Source organism: Rhinopithecus bieti, unplaced genomic scaffold (genome assembly GCF_001698545.2).
Source record: "Rhinopithecus bieti isolate Rb0 unplaced genomic scaffold, ASM169854v2 scaffold_30785, whole genome shotgun sequence".
NCBI lineage: Eukaryota > Metazoa > Chordata > Mammalia > Primates > Cercopithecidae > Rhinopithecus > Rhinopithecus bieti.
Window position 1 is genome coordinate 56,172 of NW_016813379.1, and position 19,447 is coordinate 75,618.

The 19,447-nt window shown below is 34.8% G+C and overlaps 1 protein-coding gene across 1 annotated transcript in view; it reads left to right on the top strand.

Moving 5' to 3' along the window:
• Positions 1-326: 326 nt before the first annotated feature.
• Positions 327-19,447, top strand: part of LOC108512769 (syntaxin-binding protein 4) — a gene marked incomplete at its 5' end in the record, with an annotated part of 96,880 nt that continues 77,759 nt past the window's right edge. The window contains 4 exons of the mRNA XM_017848160.1: positions 327-503; positions 6,977-7,093; positions 7,584-7,633; positions 9,960-10,093. Of these exons, the coding sequence (XP_017703649.1) occupies positions 327-503; positions 6,977-7,093; positions 7,584-7,633; positions 9,960-10,093 (478 nt within the window). The remainder of the gene's footprint in view (positions 504-6,976; positions 7,094-7,583; positions 7,634-9,959; positions 10,094-19,447) is intronic.

The following is a 19,447-nucleotide window of genomic DNA, read 5'->3' on the forward strand; positions in this document are numbered from 1 at the left end:
TGTAGCCTACTCTTTTTATCTTTTGAGCCCATTCTTATTCTTCTGTTTTCCATTTTCAACTCTCTTCTACATCCTTTATTTTCAAAATGTTATGCTAGGTATATGAAGTCAAGAGTTTCCATACTGAAATCAACAAAGGAAAAAGTGAGATCAGGCAACTACCTCATATAATAAAATAACATAACTATTAATTTTCAAATTGAAAATTAAAAAAATGTATATTGACTTTTGGAATTGTAACTTCCAGAGCAGGGAAAATATTTTGTGTAAACCTCAGAACTATTTCTTACATATTTTTTAAATGACATTAATTTTGAAATCTTTAGGAAGCAAAAGCTGTAGTTGAAGAAACAAGAGCCCTGCGTAGTCGGATTCATCTTGCTGAAGCTGCGCAGAGACAGGCACATGGAATGGAAATGGACTATGAAGAAGTGATCCGTCTGTTAGAGGCCAAGATTACAGAGTTAAAGGCTCAGCTTGCTGATTATTCTGACCAAAATAAAGTAAGCAAAGCAGTCATCTCTTCCAGTTACCATGGTTTCCTTGCCGTTGTCATGTATCCTGTTTTCATTTTCTTTTCATCTGCTCTTCTAAACTAGGTCAGTGTTTGTCTTCTATTATTCAATGATAGGATGCTGTGTCCTGATGGGGGTAATGTAAAGGTCTTGAGCCTTCCTTTATCCAGATGGCTTTGGGATGGAAAAGCATGTGCCCCAAATTTATTTAGGTCATCGGTCAAAATTGTTCAGTTCAGGTATTAAGTCCTGGAACTCTTTAACATTTAGTTGATTACACTGGTTTTTTTCTTTTGTTTCTAAACTTGCTAATTTGTTTTATGGGAATGGGAGGAGGGGAGTCTAGGAATGGGTATGCTCTTTGATTAGAGCATTCAAGGAAGCATAAAAGTGAAAGAATGTTTGCCTAATGCCTAGATAATTAATGGGAAGAAACTGAGTTTGAATTTTTTTTAATGTAAGGTGCCCTAAAATAGTTTCCAATAGATGATTTTCCAATTTCAATAGCAAAATACTGAATTTTTTTCAGAAGCCCGTGTGAACTTTTTGTTGTTGTTATTGACACAGAGTTTTGCTCTTGTCACCCAGGCTGGAGTGCAATGGCGTGATCTCGGCTCACTGCAACCTCCGCCTCCCAGATTCAAGTGATTCTGCTGCCTCAACCTCCCAAGTAGCTGGGGTTACAGACACCCACCACCACACCCAGCTATTTTTTTGTATTTTTGTAGAGACAGGGATTCACCGTCTTGGCCAGGCTGGTCTGACCTCCTGACCTCAGGCGATCCACCCACCTCAGCCTTCCAAAGTGCTGGGATTACAGGCATGAGCCACTGCGCCTGGACAGTGCAAAGTTTTTTATGCAATTTTTTTTACATAATACATACTATATTCAGTGAAGAGGCTTCAAAAAACTATAATAGTCATATATATTTTTACTTCACTGAATTAAGGTAGAAAATCGAATAAATTGAAATAAATATTCATACATTTGTTCACTTATAAACATAACTGGTTATTTATATCTCTAATCCAATCAGTTTCTAAGAGAACATAAAGCAAATCTGAATAATTTATGACTATTTATTTAAACATTAAAAGGTTAAATACTTTAAATATACCACATGAAAATGAAACTGGTGTTAGAAATGCAAACTACCAAAGAAAATTTGAAATCTGTTAAAAGTCAGTAGACTATTTCTCACGTCTGTTCGCTTAAACCAATTCCACAAGAAGGTTGAAGTTCCCATCACCCTTTGATAATACCACAAGGCCAAGAGGAAAACATTTAGTTGACAAAGCAGCAATATTTAGGAATATTACATATTTGTTATTTGTGACCTAGTATTTACATTCTGAAAATAGATATGTGATTATGTTATGTAGCTTTAGCCTGAGTATGAAAATACTTTGAGATTTATCACAATATCAAAAGTATTATTTATTATGGTTACTTTTGAAGTGAAAAATCAAGAGTATTTAATATTTTAATTTTAAATAATATAACTTTCAAGAAAGTTCACATGAAATTATTCATTGTTTTTTGTTTTTTTTAAGCTTGGGTTATTTGTAATCTCTTCCAGCTCTTAACTGAGAAACATTTTTGTCCTAAGTTGCCTGGTAATATAATTAATTCAGTTTTTCTCTCTTTTATCATAATCGAGTTCTCATGCCATTTCTCTTAACAAGACTCTAAGCCAGTAACCTGTCTCTGAAAACAGTCTTTAAAAAGTCTCTTTAAAGGGCTATTAATATGAGCATCTCAACATTCAACATTTTCTAAACCCAGTATCAGTGAAAAAAAGAAGGAAACCTTTTTTTTTTTTTGAATCGTGAGATTGCTTAAAGAGACATTGACCAAGATGTTACAGAATTAAGATTCAAGTGTCTATTTGTGGGATAACAGATTCTTTTTGTAACAATACTTTTATTTTTCATTATAATTTTTTCTTTATGTTATTTATTTATTTATTTACCTTTTGGAGTTTTTATTCACCTTCAACATAAGAAATAAAACATTACTAGTACCTTTGAAGACCCACAGTGTTTCTTTCCAATTGCATCTCCCACCCTTTCCCTCAGAGATAACCACTTTCTTGGATTTATTATTAACCATTTTCTTGGAAATTTTAGTACTTGTGTATATATTCCTTAACAATATGTTGTTTAGTTTTACCTGTTTATCAACTTTATATAAGTAGAAATATACTCTATGTATGATTCTAACCTGCTTTTCTTCACTCAACATTTTGTTTTTGCATTTCATCTCTTTGAAGTTTTTAGCTAGTTCGTGTCTTCTCATTGTTTCTTTGTACTCTATTGTGTGGATATACTACAGTGTAATTATCCATTCTGCATTTGATGGACAGTGCAATTGTTTCTGTTCTCTTCTGTTATAAATGGTGCTAAGAACATTTTAGTGCATGTATCCTGCTCCACATGTGTAATAGTTACCTGCTAGGAGTAGAATTGCTAAGTTGAATAATAGTAAGTTTAGCTTTACAAGGTAATGCCTACTTGTGCTTCAAAGTATTTGAACTAATTTGTACTCCCACCAGTAATGAATAAGAATTATTGTTTACCCCGAATACTTGCTGATGCTTTGTTTTATTTTACTTTTATCAGTCTGGTAGTTGTAATACGTATTATGTCATTATAGTTTAATTTGAATCTCCCTGGTTACTAATGGCTTTGAGACAGTGATATGCTGGGACCAACTGACACTAGCTCATGAGAGCTGATTGCATGCATCTCTTCTCAACTCCATGTACAGTGATATCAGCTTGGTAGCTTGAAATCAGCCATAATGGGGTTATTTCTACCCATAAATGTTATAAACCAAGGTTTCCTCCTCCCTGGTAGCCAGTTGAGCATATATTTATCTCTTTATTAGGCATTTGTGTTTCTTTGTGAAATGCTTCTTCATATCTTTTGACCCTTTTTCCAGTGGATTAGTTGTCTTTTTCATATAGATGTGTAGTGATTCTTCTGGTTACTAATCCTTTGTTAAATTATACGTTATAAAAATATTCTTCCAAATTTCTAGCTTGCCTTTTCACTCAATGGTAAAATGGACAGGAGTTTTTAATTTTCGTGTAGACTAACTTAAAATCTTTACCCTCATTTGTCTTTTTAGAAGTCCTTCCATTTTCAAGGATATAAAGATATTCTTTTATATGTGCCTCTAAAAGTTTTAAATTTTGATCCTTCTGTGATTGGTTTTGTGGCAGTGTATGAGGTGAGGATCCATTTCATTCTTTGTTTATTCAAAATGAATAACTATGTCATCACCATGTTTAAAAAGCCCCTTCTTTCCTAGTTGATCTACAAAATAATCTCAGTCATATATCAAGATTTCATATGTGTATGAGTCTGAGGTTCTCTATTCTCTTTTGTTGGTCAATGTATATTCCTCTGTGAATAACACATAATGTTGCTTACTGTATCTTTTACAGTAAGTCTTGATATCTGATCATCCTGCCTAATTCTTTTTCTTCAGAAATGTGTTGGTTACATGACCCTTTGATTTTTTATTATCTATTTTAGATTCAGCTTATCAATTCCATCAAAAAAAAAATGTATCGGAATTTTCACTGAAAATGTATTAAATATGTAGATTACATTGGGAAGAATTTACATATTTATGATTTTCTTTATTTATGAACACCACTGAGGCACAGAAAGGTTACTTTCATTGTGACCAGATAATCTAGTTTATAGAATAATAACTGTTCAAAATTTGTTGACGTTTGCCTCATGGCTTACCTTGGAGTCTGTTTACAAATGTTCAAAGGAAGCTTGAAAATAATTCTGAACTTGTTGGATGCTGCTGTTCTATATAATCCACTAAATCGGGGTCATTAATTGTAGGGTTCAGTTCTTCTCTGTTCATATTAATTTCTTTGTCTGCTATAGCCATCATTTACTCATAGAAGTGTGGCAAAATCTCCCTTTTGGCTTCTCTTTTTAAAATTGTTTTGTATATACTTTGAAGCAATGTTTTTAGGTGCATACAAGCTTGGAATTATAATTCTTTTATGAAAATGTCATGACTCTTCAATCTAGTAATCCTCTCTACCTCTTAATGCCTTTTTTTGATTGATAATAAATAGTAACACCAGCTTTCTTTCAGTTGGTATTTGTCTAAATACCATACATTTACTTTCAACTTTTCAATACATTTTAATTGTATCTGTAGTAAATAACATGTAACTGGATTTTTTCCCCATCTTACTAATTTTTGACCTTTAATTGGAAAGACCTTCCTATCTACACTCTTTTATTTGCTCATGCACTTGGCCTGATTTCTGCCCTCTTATTTTGTACATTTTATTTTCCCCATGTGCTCTAGTTTGTAATTTCCTGCCTTTTCTAATTTTTTTTATTGGTTCAGATTTCTCCTATGTCACCTTGCCCCACTGCATTCATTCCTCTCTGTTGTTTTCGAAGTTATACATTCTGTTTCTAATTTTTAATGATTATCCTAGAAATTTTAACATTCTGATTTAACTTCAATTATAAAATTAATCAGTACCTTTTTTCTCTTCTTCTAAGTATTATAAGCACTTTAGAACACAAATCCAATCATCCCTCCCGACTTAATTTCCATTTTTGGCAGTATTTTAGTTCTTTCTTTTCTTTTAAAACCACAGATTAGACATTGATTATTTGTTTTGTGTGGTCAGCATTTGCTTAATAGACTCCATGTTTAACATTTTCTGTTAAACATTCTTACATCTCAGACCTTCTCACTTTGTTGCTTTCTTCATGAGTATGTATTTTAGAAATTCATGTAGTAAGGATCTCATGATAATAAGCTCTCCACATTTTATTTGTCTGAAGAACATCTTTATTCAACTCTTGTTCTTGAAATGTATTTTTGCTACATTTAGAATGTTAAGTTGGCATTTAATATCTTTCACTGTTTTTATTTCATGTTTGTGATGTCAGCTGTCAATCTGTCATTTGTTTGCAATCTGTTTCCTTCTATATGATTTTAAGATCTCTTTGGCTTCAGTGTTGAGCAGTTTGACTATGATGAATCATGTGTTGACTTACTTTAATGTGTACTGTTTGGGATTCATTGAGCTTCCCGATTCGACGAGCAATGTCTTCTGCCATTTCTGGAAATCACTAAGCTATTATCCTGAGTGATTTCTCTTTCATTCTTTGTATTTGTTCTTACGTAATTCAGATTGGATGTGTGCTATAGCTTCTTCTGGCTGTTTTCTCTTTACCTTTTCTCCCCATTTATATTTCAATTTTTATCTTTCTGTTCCATTATGAGAAGTTTCTTTACCTCTGTGGTCAAGTTCACCCATTCTCTTTACAGTTGTATCTAATTGGATGTCAAATCTATAAATAAAGTTTCTAATGTAGTTATGTTTCATTTTTATTTTTGAGATTTATTTTTTATGTTATCTGGATCTATTTCGTTTCTTGTGTATTATACTTTCAATTCCCTCTTATTTTTAAAAACATATTAAACATAATTGCTTTATATTCTGTATCTGCTCACTTAAATATCTGCTGTCTTTATAGATCTGATACTGTACTTTATTTCCTTCAGTTAGTTTTCATTCATAGAGCTTATTTTCTCATATGTTTAGTGATTTTTGTTTGTGTCTGTGAGGTCGTGTTCTATCAATGCATTATAAATGGGAATTCTTTGAGCTCCAAGTTTTAGAAATATCTCTCCAGAGTTTTGTGTTTGCTTCTGCTAGCCTGGGACCAATTTAAACCAAAATTTCGGCATATGGCTTTTTAGGCCACACAGATAATGTAAATTCTGGCCCCAAACCTGCGTTAAGTGGGGACTTTTGGTTAGGAATTATTCTGGAGAAACTTTTTTACTCGAGTCACCTGAGCCAACATCAAAACACTCTTGACCTCTGTGAAGTTTACTTCTTCCTCGTTCACCCATTAAGGTTCTTCTGTTTTCCATTTGTGACTGTTGAGACCCCAAACTGTAGGCCACCAGGGATCAGCATATACCCTCTGAGCAAATTATGCTTCAGTGCTGTCTTACCCCAGTGGGTTCACTTGGCATTGCTGTTGCATGTCTCCATGGAATTCTTTTACGTCCTTGCTAGCTGTGTCTTACTTTGTGTGTGGGTGTGTGTGTGTGTGTGTGTGTGTATCCAGCATTTTTAGTTGTGTTAAATTGGTAGAGGTCTCTGTCAGCATCTGGTAAGACACATTGCAAAAAAAAAAAAAGAAAAACCCATAAACTAATTTAAATGTATTTTACTATAAGAATCAATAAACTCATATACAGCTTATCTCATAAAACTTGCAGCATCTCCATGCAAATTAACTTTTAAATATGCAGTTAATTGCATGCTCCCCAAATCAAAAGATATGTACAGTAAGACAAAAAAATAATTTTGTAATATTGAATAATAGGGATCAGTAATCTAAAACTGAAGAAATGTGTAAATGTTCCTTTTGATATCTCTGTGCAGGAAAGTGTTCAGGATTTAAAAAAGAGAATCATGGTACTTGACTGCCAATTACGAAAATCAGAAATGGCTCGAAAAACTTTTGAGGCATCTACTGAAAAGCTTCTTCATTTTGTAGAGGTAAGTTTTTCTGTTCTATTACGTTCATCTTTAAAAAATATATAGGCAACTGGCATATAGATAAATGTTACTGTATTTGGTACCTAGTGAAACATTCTCTAGTCTCAAAGCAGCAATGCTGACTTATGATCAGATTTAGAACTGCATAGATGTTGAAAAGATTGGCTCACATTTTATAGATTGTTTAGAGAAATAATTGACACAAGGTAATGTGATTCCAAATATATACTATATTAATGGATAGTTTAATAAAAATCCTGATAATGTATAAACATTATTTGATAGCTATGTACCTTATAAAGAAATGTTTTATAGCTGTTATATTTCTGAGTAAAATTGCATGTTAGTTCAATTGTTTCCCCCACCCCCACATCATAGAAACATCAGTTTAATCCGTGGACAGAGGAGGCTGTAAATATTAATCAAGAAAAGATCTTTTTTAAAAACTGTCAAACTTATGTATCTCCTTCACCATCTTGTTTGTTGCTAGGCAATTCAAGAAGTATTTTCTGACAATTCTACTCCTTTATCAAATTTAAGGTAAGAGAATTTAAGTGCTTTTTGCAGAATATGGGTAGTGATTAAATTCTTCATCTGGTCATTGTAACTCAAATACTAAAAAATCTCTTCAATAGTCCTAAGATGCTACATAACTCCCATTGGAGCCATCGTATGGAAACAGGTGCAAGGACATGTTGTTTTGGGTCCCATCTCTATTAAAGAAATTCCTGGAGGTATTTAGTCAATCATTGTAACCTTGTAATCTAAAATTGTGGTAGGAACCACATATCCTGTCTTTGTCAAAAATTCTATAAAGATGAGATTAACTTGAAATTCTTTAATTGTCCTACATATGAATAAAAGTTACTGGTCACAGGTTCACTAGTAAAGGTTAGACTCAACACAGCAGACTAGTTGTTCTGGCAAACAGAATTTTGGAAAACATATTCATGCAATCATTTTCTTTCATTTTCATCTTTCAGTAGATATAAATAAAAGAAATCTATTTGGAGAGTATACCTGTATTGTCTCATTATTCATAATACGTTTTGGATTTAAAGTTTCTTACTTGAAGCTGCAAACATACCAATCAAATTTATTTATTTCAAACCACAAGTTTATGGTCATTTTGATACATGATGAAAGACATTTATAAAAGAAAGATTCTTGTTTATGCATTTCCAAAGTATTTTTTTCTGATCTCATAATAGCTGCCACTAGTCCTAGATACATCTTCTACTTCTAGCGATATACGCTTGCAGAAACACGTAGACTCAATGGGGTCAGGTGTGGTGGCGCATGCCTGTAATCTGAGTATTTTGGGAGGCTGAGGCAGGAGGATCACTTGAGCCCAGGAGTTTGAGACAAGCAACATAGTGGTACATAGTGGGACCCCATCTCTGCAAAAAAAATAGCCAGATGTGATGGCACATTCCTATATTCCTGGCTACTTGGGAGGCTGAGACAGGAGGATTGTTGGAGCCCAGGAACTCCAGGAGATTGAGGCTGCGATGAGCTGTGATCATACCACTGCACTCCAGCCTGGATAACATAGTGACACCCTGCCTCAAAAAATAAATAAATAGTCTACCCTTTACTGTGAAAACAGCAGCTTAATAAATGAAGATATTTTTGGTGTCCGCATAGCATTTTTTAATTTAGAAGAATATTTATAATTCACTTCTAAAACTCATTTTAGTGTAATGTTTTACTTCTTATGATGAAGGGTTCTGACATGTCTTCTTACTCTCCATGCTGCTCATGATACAAGAAAACTCTGTGAATTTCATGATTTTTACTCTCATGGATCTTAAAATAATCATGCATCTTAAAATAATCAGTAATCATATTTATTTCTTATATGGGTTAAGTGTGTCACCCACCCTCAGCTTTCCAAGGTCTTAGTTTTACCTTGACTAATAATTCAAAAGTTTTGTTTTAAAAATTAAGGTTAAAATGGCTATGTGAATGCCAGAGCCTGCCCTTGCCTTAAACTGCTTCATGGAAAAAAAAAGACAACTTTAAATAGCTACATCAAGCAACATTTCATGATGTCTTAGTAAATTAAACACTAGTAAAATCTGGTGCAGTCATTTCAATATAGCATATCTTCTATATGGATATTGGCCTTGGTCATTCAACACAGAATAAAGGCTATGTATTTGAATTTGAGAATTGATGCTTTTGTTTCCCTTTGTGAATTAATATCATTATGCTTAGGAAGATGGACTATAAATAATGACGATTTTGTCATCAGTTTAAAATTTCTTTTTTTAAGTAAGTTTTAGTGTTTTTTTGAGGAAAACATTTGATTTTTAATTAGATCAGAATGCATTCATTTTAGGTGACATTTGCATTTCTTAGAAGTGATATAAATGCTCTAGGCTGTTTTTGATTCGAGGCAAAAAATGGAATAGTTTAAGAGATAATTTCAGGAGCAAATACATATATTGAATTTATATTTAATATTACTAGAAGTAATAATAAATGTACTTTAATAAAGTCATGTTTATGTGCTTATTTTGAATTTATATAGAACTAAATAAAATTATATCGTGTTAGCAAAACAGAAGCACTCACAAAATCAGCCCAACAAATGATTTAGGAGACAGGTCATCCTTCTATTACTTCTTTCTCATACATGAAGTCAACCTAATTTTAAAATATTTCTACTTATTATGTAGTAAATAATTGAAGACAGAAATATTGTTTTGTGTGAATTACTTCAATTTTGGTTATATGACATAATTTCCTCAGAAATAGAAATATTTTTGTACAAATCTATAACTAATACAACTTCAGATTTAGTAAAGATAGATGTTATTTATTGTGTAGTGAGTTCAACTTTATTTTATTGCCTTTATAGTGAAAGAAGAGCTGTGTTAGCTTCTCAGACTTCCCTCACACCGCTGGGAAGGAATGGACGTAACATCCCAGCAACGCTGGCGCTTGAGTCTAAGGAACTTGTTAAATCTGTTCGTGCCTTACTTGATATGGATTGTAAGTTTTCTGCATTTTTTCACTTTTAAAAAATAATTTATTTAACAAAAAAAACTGAAGTCAGACAGTTGAATTTCATTATAGTGGCTTGCCTACAGCAAAATTGATACCTAATCAATAAAAATCTTGATCTACCAAGATCATAGGAGGAGAATATTTCCTTTATGTAAAGACTCTGAATGAAGCTCTAATTAAGACATGCTTTTACATCTACTTCCACCCAAAGTTTCTTTGAAATGGAAGAATAAATGTAAAAATCAATCGGCAGCAGCACTGGAAACTGAAGGAGTGGAATCAGCATTGAGGAACTTGTTGTTAAATAATAATATACCACAGATAGAATAAGATTAAACATACAGTCCAACTGAGCAAAAGACCCCAAAACTCAAATATAACAGGCAAAACTACTCAATGAGTTAAGCAGAACCGTGGAAAAAATCCCAGGATCACAGACAGTGAATACTGGGAACAGACTCTGGGGTAGTCAGCAGGGTAGTTAATTAACTGGCTTGGAATAGCTGAACCAGTTCCCTAGTCTTCAGAGCTGCTGGCTCAGGCATATCCTCCTATGCTAGGGCCAGGAGAATACCTCTCTAAAGGAGCTACATGACCTGTCACTAGATACCTCTAGAGTCAGCACTGGGCTAGAAAGAGAAGTAAGGCAATGTTCTAACTAACTTCCATCTTCCCAACAGACAGAGAGATCCTTGGGGAAAACATAAATGATTGGATATTTTCCTCTTTCTCTCTTTGTGTCTTTGTGTCTCTCTAGACACTTTTGCCTCTTTATGAATTTCAACTCCCTTTTTCTAACTACTTCTTACATACCCTTTATTTTCCTGCAATGAAAATTATAATTTACCTAACTATACCTATAATTTATAAAAATCAATGGCATGCTAATGTACTATAGAGGAGAAATAAGAGGGAGGTGATTTATGATAAAATGATATATATTTCAATATGTAAATGCTTTAGTACAACTATACTAGGATATATAATGTAGTCATCAGATGCCTGCACCTAAACAGCGAATCACCATAAATGTGGCAACCATGAATGTAGACTGATACAGGAACACTGTATTGTCATTTTAAACAGCATGAGCAGATTGTCATCAGTAATGTTCAAATGATTGTCCAAAATGGTGACCAATGGTAAAGTTCTGAAGAGAAGAAAGTAAAATCTTCCATCAATTTATATACTAGGTACAAGCCTAGGAAATGTAATGTATATTAAAACTATGCAAAATATTTGGGGTTTATCTAAAATGGAATTTTGTTCCAGATTTGAATAATTAAAAACAGATGTTTTACCACCTTAAATATCTAGAAGGGCATTTAAACATTATACAGGACACAGAACAATTCTTTGTTGCACAGGACTGTTCGGTGCATCCTATAATGATAGGATGTTCAGCCTTCCTAGTACCCTTTCACTAAATGCCAAAAATGTCCCCAAACCCTGTGACAATATATAATGCCTCACAAATTTCCAAAAATGCCCCCTAGGTGTAATACCATTCTTAGTGGGAACCTCTATTGTTGATCCTTGTTTAAAATATGAACCAACAACCAACAATCACCTAATAATGGTCCAAGGGTGAGAAGAACTATGTAACAGGGAGATTCTGAAGAGAGAGAAAAAAAGTCTTTAATTAAATAAACATAATGTAATATTCTAATATTCTGAAGATAGCTATATTATATTCTTGAAATAAAATGGAGTTATTATCCTTAAAGAATCAATAACACATTGCATTCATAACACAAGAAGTAGTTGCATGCAATAAAGTGTTTTTTTTTTTTGAAGACACGGTCTCACTTTACTACCCAGGCTGGAGTGCAGTGGCTCAATCTCGGCTCACTGCGACCTCCTCCTCCCCATCCCCATCACTCCCACCCCCAGGTTCAGATGTCTCAGCCTCTCAGGTAGCTGAGATCACAGGTGCACACCACCATGCCTGGCTATTTTTTTATTTTTAGTAGAGACAGGTTCTCTCCATGTTACCCAGGCCTGGTCTTGAACTCCTGGACTCAAGCAATCCACCCGCCTCAGCCTCCCAAAGTGTTGGAATTACAGCCATGAGCAACCACACCCAGCCAGAAAAGAGCTTTTAAAAAGTATTTTACGTTTCCTTTTTCACTAAATGAAGATATTACTCAAAAAAGTTGTTTGATTATTAAATAATATAATTTATTTGAAACACCTACCTATCACATTCCTAGCACAAAAAACATACTCGGGAGTAAGTTTTGAATTGTGGTTGAACTATAGACATAGCACTTTTTAAAAAATAAGCTGTTCCATTTACCATTGCTGCAGAACAAATCAACCCAAAAGTTAATGGCTTAAACCAGCAATTTAGTATTGTCTCTCATGGTCCTGTTGGTTAACTAACTGCCCTCAGCTAGGCAGCTCATGTTAGAGCATTCTCACGTGGTTGCAGTCAGATGTCTGTTGGGGTTGCAATCATCTGATGACTCTACTGGGCTGGACATCTAAGATGGGAGCTCATCTTTGGCTATCAACTGGGACACCTACCTATATTTGGCCTCCCTAGCATGGTGACCTCAAGGTAGTTAAACTTCTTGTGTGGTGGCTCAAGGCTCCAGCATAGGTATTTCAGTGAATAAGACAAAAGCTGTATCACTTTTTATGACCCAGCCTTAGAAGTCACACAGCCTCACTTTCACCATATTCTGTGCATCAATGCAAATTTGAGGTGATGGGACTTAGACTCCACCCATGTATGGGAAAGTGACAAGATCTCTTTATAGAAGAGCATATAGTTAGAAGTTATTATTGTGGCCATCTTTAAATAATAAAATGTGATACGTTGTATGTGTTAAATGGAGGTTAATTTAGTTGGGATGGCTCAGTAAACATTATTACAAGTACCCATTAATATATGGCATATTAGTAGATTAGTGTGTTAGATTTTGGTTGTTTTTCTGTCTCTTTCCTAATGTCACCTTACCTGGTAGTTGTCTTTCTGCTTGCTTCTAACATTCCACCATCCCTCTAGTTTGCCGTTTTTAATCTTCCCCATGCTGGGGAATAGATGAAAACAGAATGAGAGACAGAGAAAGAAAGATGTAAACGTCCATGTTAATTAACTATGAAAATGATGTTTTCAGTACAGTTCTGGGTATTAGATGGCTTGGCTTGGTATGGGGTAACATTCAAAGACCTTCTGGGGTAAGTTCTGATTTCACAACTGTGTTATGGGGGATTGGAAACTATGCCTCTCATAGTGTCTACTCAGTTTTCACAATAAGTATATACTTAAAAATTTGTATTACCTAATATGTTTGTAAAAATCAAATTATATGTCAAAAACTCATAAGGGCTAATTATATGAAGAAATTCTGTGGGTTTTAGGAGGGATGAAAATAATCACTCCTAATGTGTTATGTGTAAGTTCAGAATTTTATATATCAGACATTTTTACATTGGGGTGGCAACGGTGTAGGGAAACACCTGTGTAGACATAGCCCAGTGGACATTACCATCATTAATTTTCATTACCTTGCTTACATTAACTTGAATATCTGTCAAAAATGGTTATTCAAAGAAAATATTCGAAATTCAGCAGAACTTATTTCGAAGAAAATTAAAAAAATTCATCTGCACTTTTTTTTCCCCAATGATAGTCAGTAATTTGCATGCTGGTTGTAAATTAATTATCCAATCAGGTTTTTAAAATTTTATTTGAATTTTATTTTCAATTGACAAGTTATAATTGTATGTATGCATGGGGTACATAGTGATATTTTGATACACATAATATATAATAGTCAGATAAGAGTAACTAGCATATCTATCATCTCAAACATTGATCATTTCCTTGGGTTGGGAACATTAAATATCCTCCTTCTAGCTATTTCAAACTATGTAGTACATTATTGTTAACTATACTCATCCTGCACTAGTAGAGAGCACTAGAACTTATTCATTCTATCTAGCTGTAATTTTTTATCCTTTAACAAATCTCTCCCTATCCCCCTGTTCTCCCTGTCCTTCCAGTCTCTAGTACCCTCTGTTTTACTTTTCACTTCTATGAGATCAACTTTTTTATTCATATGCGGGGACACACACACACACACACACACATACACTATATTTTCCTTATCCATTCATCTGTTGTGGGACACTAAGATTGATTCCATATATTGGCTATTGTGAATAGTGCTGCAATACACATGGCAGGATGTCTCTTCGATATGCTGACTTTCTTTTCTTTGAATAAATGCCCAGTAGTAGGATTGCTGACTCATATTGTAGTTCTATTTTCGTTTTTTGAGGAACTTTTGTACAGTTCTCCATAGTGGCTGTAAAAGTTTACATTCCCACCAGTGGTGTACAAGGGTTCCCTTTTCTCTGCATCTTCTCCAGCATTTACTTTCTGTATTTTCGATAATAGTCATCTTAACTAGGTTGAAATGATAACTCATTGTGGATTTGATTTGCATTTCCCTGCTGATTAGTGATGTTGAGCATTTTTCATCTATTTGCTGGCCATTTATATGTCTTCTTTTGGGAAATGTCTGTTCAGATCATTTGCTCACTTTTTAAATCAGATTGATTTTTTTTTTTTTTTTTTTTTTTTTGAGACGGAGTCTCGCTCTGTCGCCCAGGCTGGAGTGCAGTGGCCGGATCTCAGCTCACTGCAAGCTCCGCCTCCCGGGTTTACGCCATTCTCTCGCCTCAGCCTCCCGAGTAGCTGGGACTACAGGCGCCCGCCATCTCGCCCGGCTAATTTTTTGTATTTTTTTTAGTAGAGACGGGGTTTCACCGTGTTAGCCAGAATGGTCTCGATCTCCTGACCTCGTGATCCGCCCGTCTCGGCCTCCCAAAGTGCTGGGATTACAGGCTTGAGCCACCGCGCCCGGCCTGATTGGTTTTTTGCTGTTGATTTTCTGCTAGTAGTTTGAGTTTCTTATGTATTCTGGATATTAATTCCCTGTCAGATGAGTAGTTTGCAAATATTGTCTCCAATTCTATAGGTTATCTTTTCAATTTTGATTGTTACCTTTGCTGTGCAGAAGGTCTTTGGTTTGATATAATCTCATTTGTTTATTTTGCTTTTGTTGCCTGTGCTTTTGAGGTCTCATTCATAAAATCTTTTCCCAGACCATTGTCTTGAAGTGTTTCCCCCATTTTTTCTCTTAGTAGTTTTATAGTTTCAGATCTTACATTTAGGTCTTTGCTTCATTTTGAGTTGATTTTTGTATAGGGTGAGATGTCATTCATCTGCATATGGATATCCAGTTTTTCCAGTACCATTTATTGAAGAGACTATCCTTTCCCCAGTGTTTTGGCACCTTTATCAAAATCAGTTGGCTGTAAATATGTGGATTAATTTCTGGGTTGTCTATTCTGTTTCATTGGTCTGTGTGTCTGTTTTTAGGCCAGTCCCATGCTGTTTCAATTACTGTAGCTTTGTAGTATATTTTGAAGTCTGGTAGTGTGATGTCTCCAGCTTTGTTCTTTTTGCTCAGGAGTACTTTGGCTGTTCAGCGTCTCTTGTGGTTCCATCCAAATTTTAGAGTTTTTTTCTATTTCCATGAAGAATGTCATTGGTATTTTGATGGAGATTGCATTGAATGTGTAGATTACTTTGGGTAGTATTGTCGTTTTAACAGTATTATTAATAATTATTTTGATCTGTGAGCATGGGATGTCCTTCTATTTATTTATAGCCTCTTCAGTTTCTTCCATGAGTATTTTATAGTTTTCCTTATAAAAGTATTGTCTCTTGCAAGGGTTATGCTTTGATGTTTAAAACTAGCACATCTATGTTGTCCTTTTATTTAGAAATATAATTGCTAATGTTGGCACATTTTGCCAGTACTTTTTATAGGTTTATATGACATAGCTTTTCAAGTTTAATAATTCAGATTAAATTCAACTGATTTTCTTTGTCTTTAAGCAGCAGCTTTTTCTGCATGGAAAACAGAAAATTACTGACTACCATGAGGTAGATAATTCAGCAACAACCCTCACCTCATTTTCTTTCTTTGCCTTGACTATCTGGTTATTTCAAGTTACAATTTGAAACGTTTACTTGGGTAATTGCCTCTACTTTCTTCTTAATATAAATGTTCTCTAGGATGTTATACTATGAGATTTTCTCAGAAAGCTGAAGGGTAAGGTTTCTTGGCTCTTACAGCTTAAAACCAGTCTCTAAGGAATATCTAGAAGACAATTCTGTCACCCAGGCTGGAGTGCAGTGATGTGATCCTGGCTCACCACAAACTCCACCTCCTGGATTCAAGCAATTCTCCTACCTCAGCCTCCTGAGTAGCTGGGATTACAGATGCCTGCCACCATGCCCAGCTATTTTCTGTATTTTTAGTAGAAACAGGGTTTCACCATGTTGGCCAGGCTGTTCTCAAACTCCTGACCTCAAGTGATCCATCTGCCTTGGCCTCCCAAAGTGCTGGGATTACAGGCGTTAGCCACCACACCAGGCCTAGAAGACAATTCCAAACCTTTCCTGGATTGTGGACTCCATTGGAATCTGATGAAAACCCTCTTCCCAGAAATGTGAGATTACACACATTTTGCATCCATTTTCAGAGTATTTACAAACCCCTACCTAAGACTCTCCCATGTATAAGGAACATGAATGCTTTTCACATCATTGCACACATGGTCATCCCAGCATCACCAGAATACCTCTAACAGTGGAGAAGTGTGTAAATCATAGAGGCAGGCTGGAAGGAAGCAGCAGTTTGAATACATGTAAACAATGCTCCACAGAATCTCTGATGTTCCTTAGAGATGTGCCACAGAGCACCCCAATTGTTCATCCAATTTCACTAGCCAAATTACTTAGCGTCTAGGTCTGTTTTGCATATAAAAGTGTATCTCATAATATCAAAGTGGCAGGATTAAAAGATTAAATAGTACATATGAAATTCCCAAAAGAACCTCTGGTAGGGTAAGATGCCTATATGGATATTGTTGTTGCTGCTGCTGCTGCCACTGCCATGACTACTGCTGGTGCCACATGATTGTTATTTAAAGTAATTAATTTAATTTTACTTTCTCCCTATGTATTAAATTATTATTGTCTAAAGCTTCTTTCAACTTGGATACATTTGAAAATATGGTAGATGAGAGCTTTTCATAATATGTATCATTTAATGTTATTATTGATGTTGAGTTAGAATGTAATTGTCACAGGAAACTGTGGCTAAATGTCTTAATCAGTATCTTATCTTTTAGTTGTTTATTGCTAACTGTGAGGAAACTTTTGTCTGTTCTGTCATTATTTATATTGAAACAGTCTGAAAGCAGAATAGGCATTTTTATTTAGTATTGGAATCCCTGGAGATGCTTCTATCGATCTCCTTATATTTACATGTTCTATATCAGTATAATGCCTTTGTGTAGTTTTTATTTGAAATAAAATAGTTTTGAACTACACGTTCAGAACTGCAATTTCTGTTTAACTGACATATAGATTGACAAAATGGTTATGTAACAAAAGAGGCAGTTCTATCATTAAAATACATAATAAGGAAAATCTGGCCAGATAAGCCAAATGAGGTCTTTAATAAAAAGAGAATATATTGACTTCTTGTTAAATTGGCAGCATAATCACAGGCCTCTAACTACCTTCCTTCAGGCCTCATGGAAATGATAACTAGAATATAAAATAAGGCAAAAATCTTCAAAAGCACTAGCAGTTACAGGTGAATCCTAAAAACTTTTTAATATAGGAGAGGTAGGACCACATGGAAGGAAAGCAGGAAGGGTCAACCTGTTACTCCCGCTGCTAAACAACAGTAGCGATTGTGGGAATAACTGGCTGGCAGGAACCCTGGCAGGAGGACACTCTTAATATGTTCTGAGTTGAAGGAGTAATGAATAAAGTCAAAGACAGGCTGGGGGTAGGGGACAGATGATCTCTTTTCACTCTTTTTTATCTTAGTGAGTCAATGGCATTTGTTGAAATCCTCAGGTTCACACAGATTATTTGTCAAGCAGAAGGAAAACTGGGGCTTGATCCTTTAGAAAGCGGAGATACACTTTAGATCTGACAGACACGGGGTCATACAGGAAGCTTTAAGTGTAAGAGGAGCTGTCACGACAGCTTCAGCACCAAAAGCCACATCGCTCTGCACAGCCACCTCTTGTTCTAAGTCACTTTTCACCCCACTCAGACTGCTGAGTCATCCTTAAACTCACAATGCAAGAGTACATTTCACCCAGAGGTTTGAGACGGTAATTCCAACAACAATTTGGTCAAATTTTAGGGCAATCAAAGGGTCTACACATTCTTTAAAACGTCAGAAACCAGTTCTGAGTAGAGAGTTCTCTAAATTCAAGCTTTTATGAATAAAAATGTATGACATATATAACGTGTATATATACACACACATCTCATTCAAGCTATTCGAGCTCTTATAAACAAATGTATACATATACATATTAATATATGATTATGAAAAGGTCCACAGTATTAAAGCCAGGAAATACAGCTGTCAAGATTCACAATGGACTTCAGGATCAAGATAGAAGAAGTATCTCATGCTAAAACCTTCCCATTCTGCTCTTACACATAGAAATGACATTCTAAATTGTGTGTGTGTGTGTGTTTAGATAAAAAACAAGAAAGGAATATCACCTTGCATCAGAAACAATATGAAACTATCATGATAAGTAGGATTTTAAACTTCAGAGATTTCACAGAATTGAGATCAGCAGTTGGAGCTAAGGTTTCTACACCCATGAGGCCCTAAATGATGCCTAAGCAAAGGAAGCAAAGGGCAGGAATCCTTCTGTAGAGAATATACTTTGTTTTCTTAAATTGCTTATATATTAGGCATTTAAAAAAATCCCTCCAGTTTAGGAGCCATCTGGGCCTGCCACTAATTAAAGTTGAAAGTAAACATTTCATCCACTACAGGTGGGGAATATAAATTGGCAGGCGACATCCTTGGGAATCAGTTTTGCAGTATATATCAAGAGCTTTTAAAATATCCATTTGGAAGGTTTTTGTGAAAGTTAAAATGTTTTTAATGGTCATATGTTCTCACTCAATAACCCCACCTCCCACCTGATATTATTTGCAAAAGATGTGTATAAGTATATACATGTATTTTTATTAGTGCATTTCTTATATGGATTGAACATCCCAAATCTGAAATCCTAAATTTGAAATGCCCCAAAATCCAAAACTTTTGAGTGCAGATATGGCCCCAGAAGTGGAAAAATTCACACCTGACCTCATATGATGGGTTGTAGTCAAAACGCGGGAGCATAACACAGTTTATTCAATGTCCCCAAGAGAAAAAAACACTAATGAAATGAAACAAAACACACTCCCAGCCCACTTCA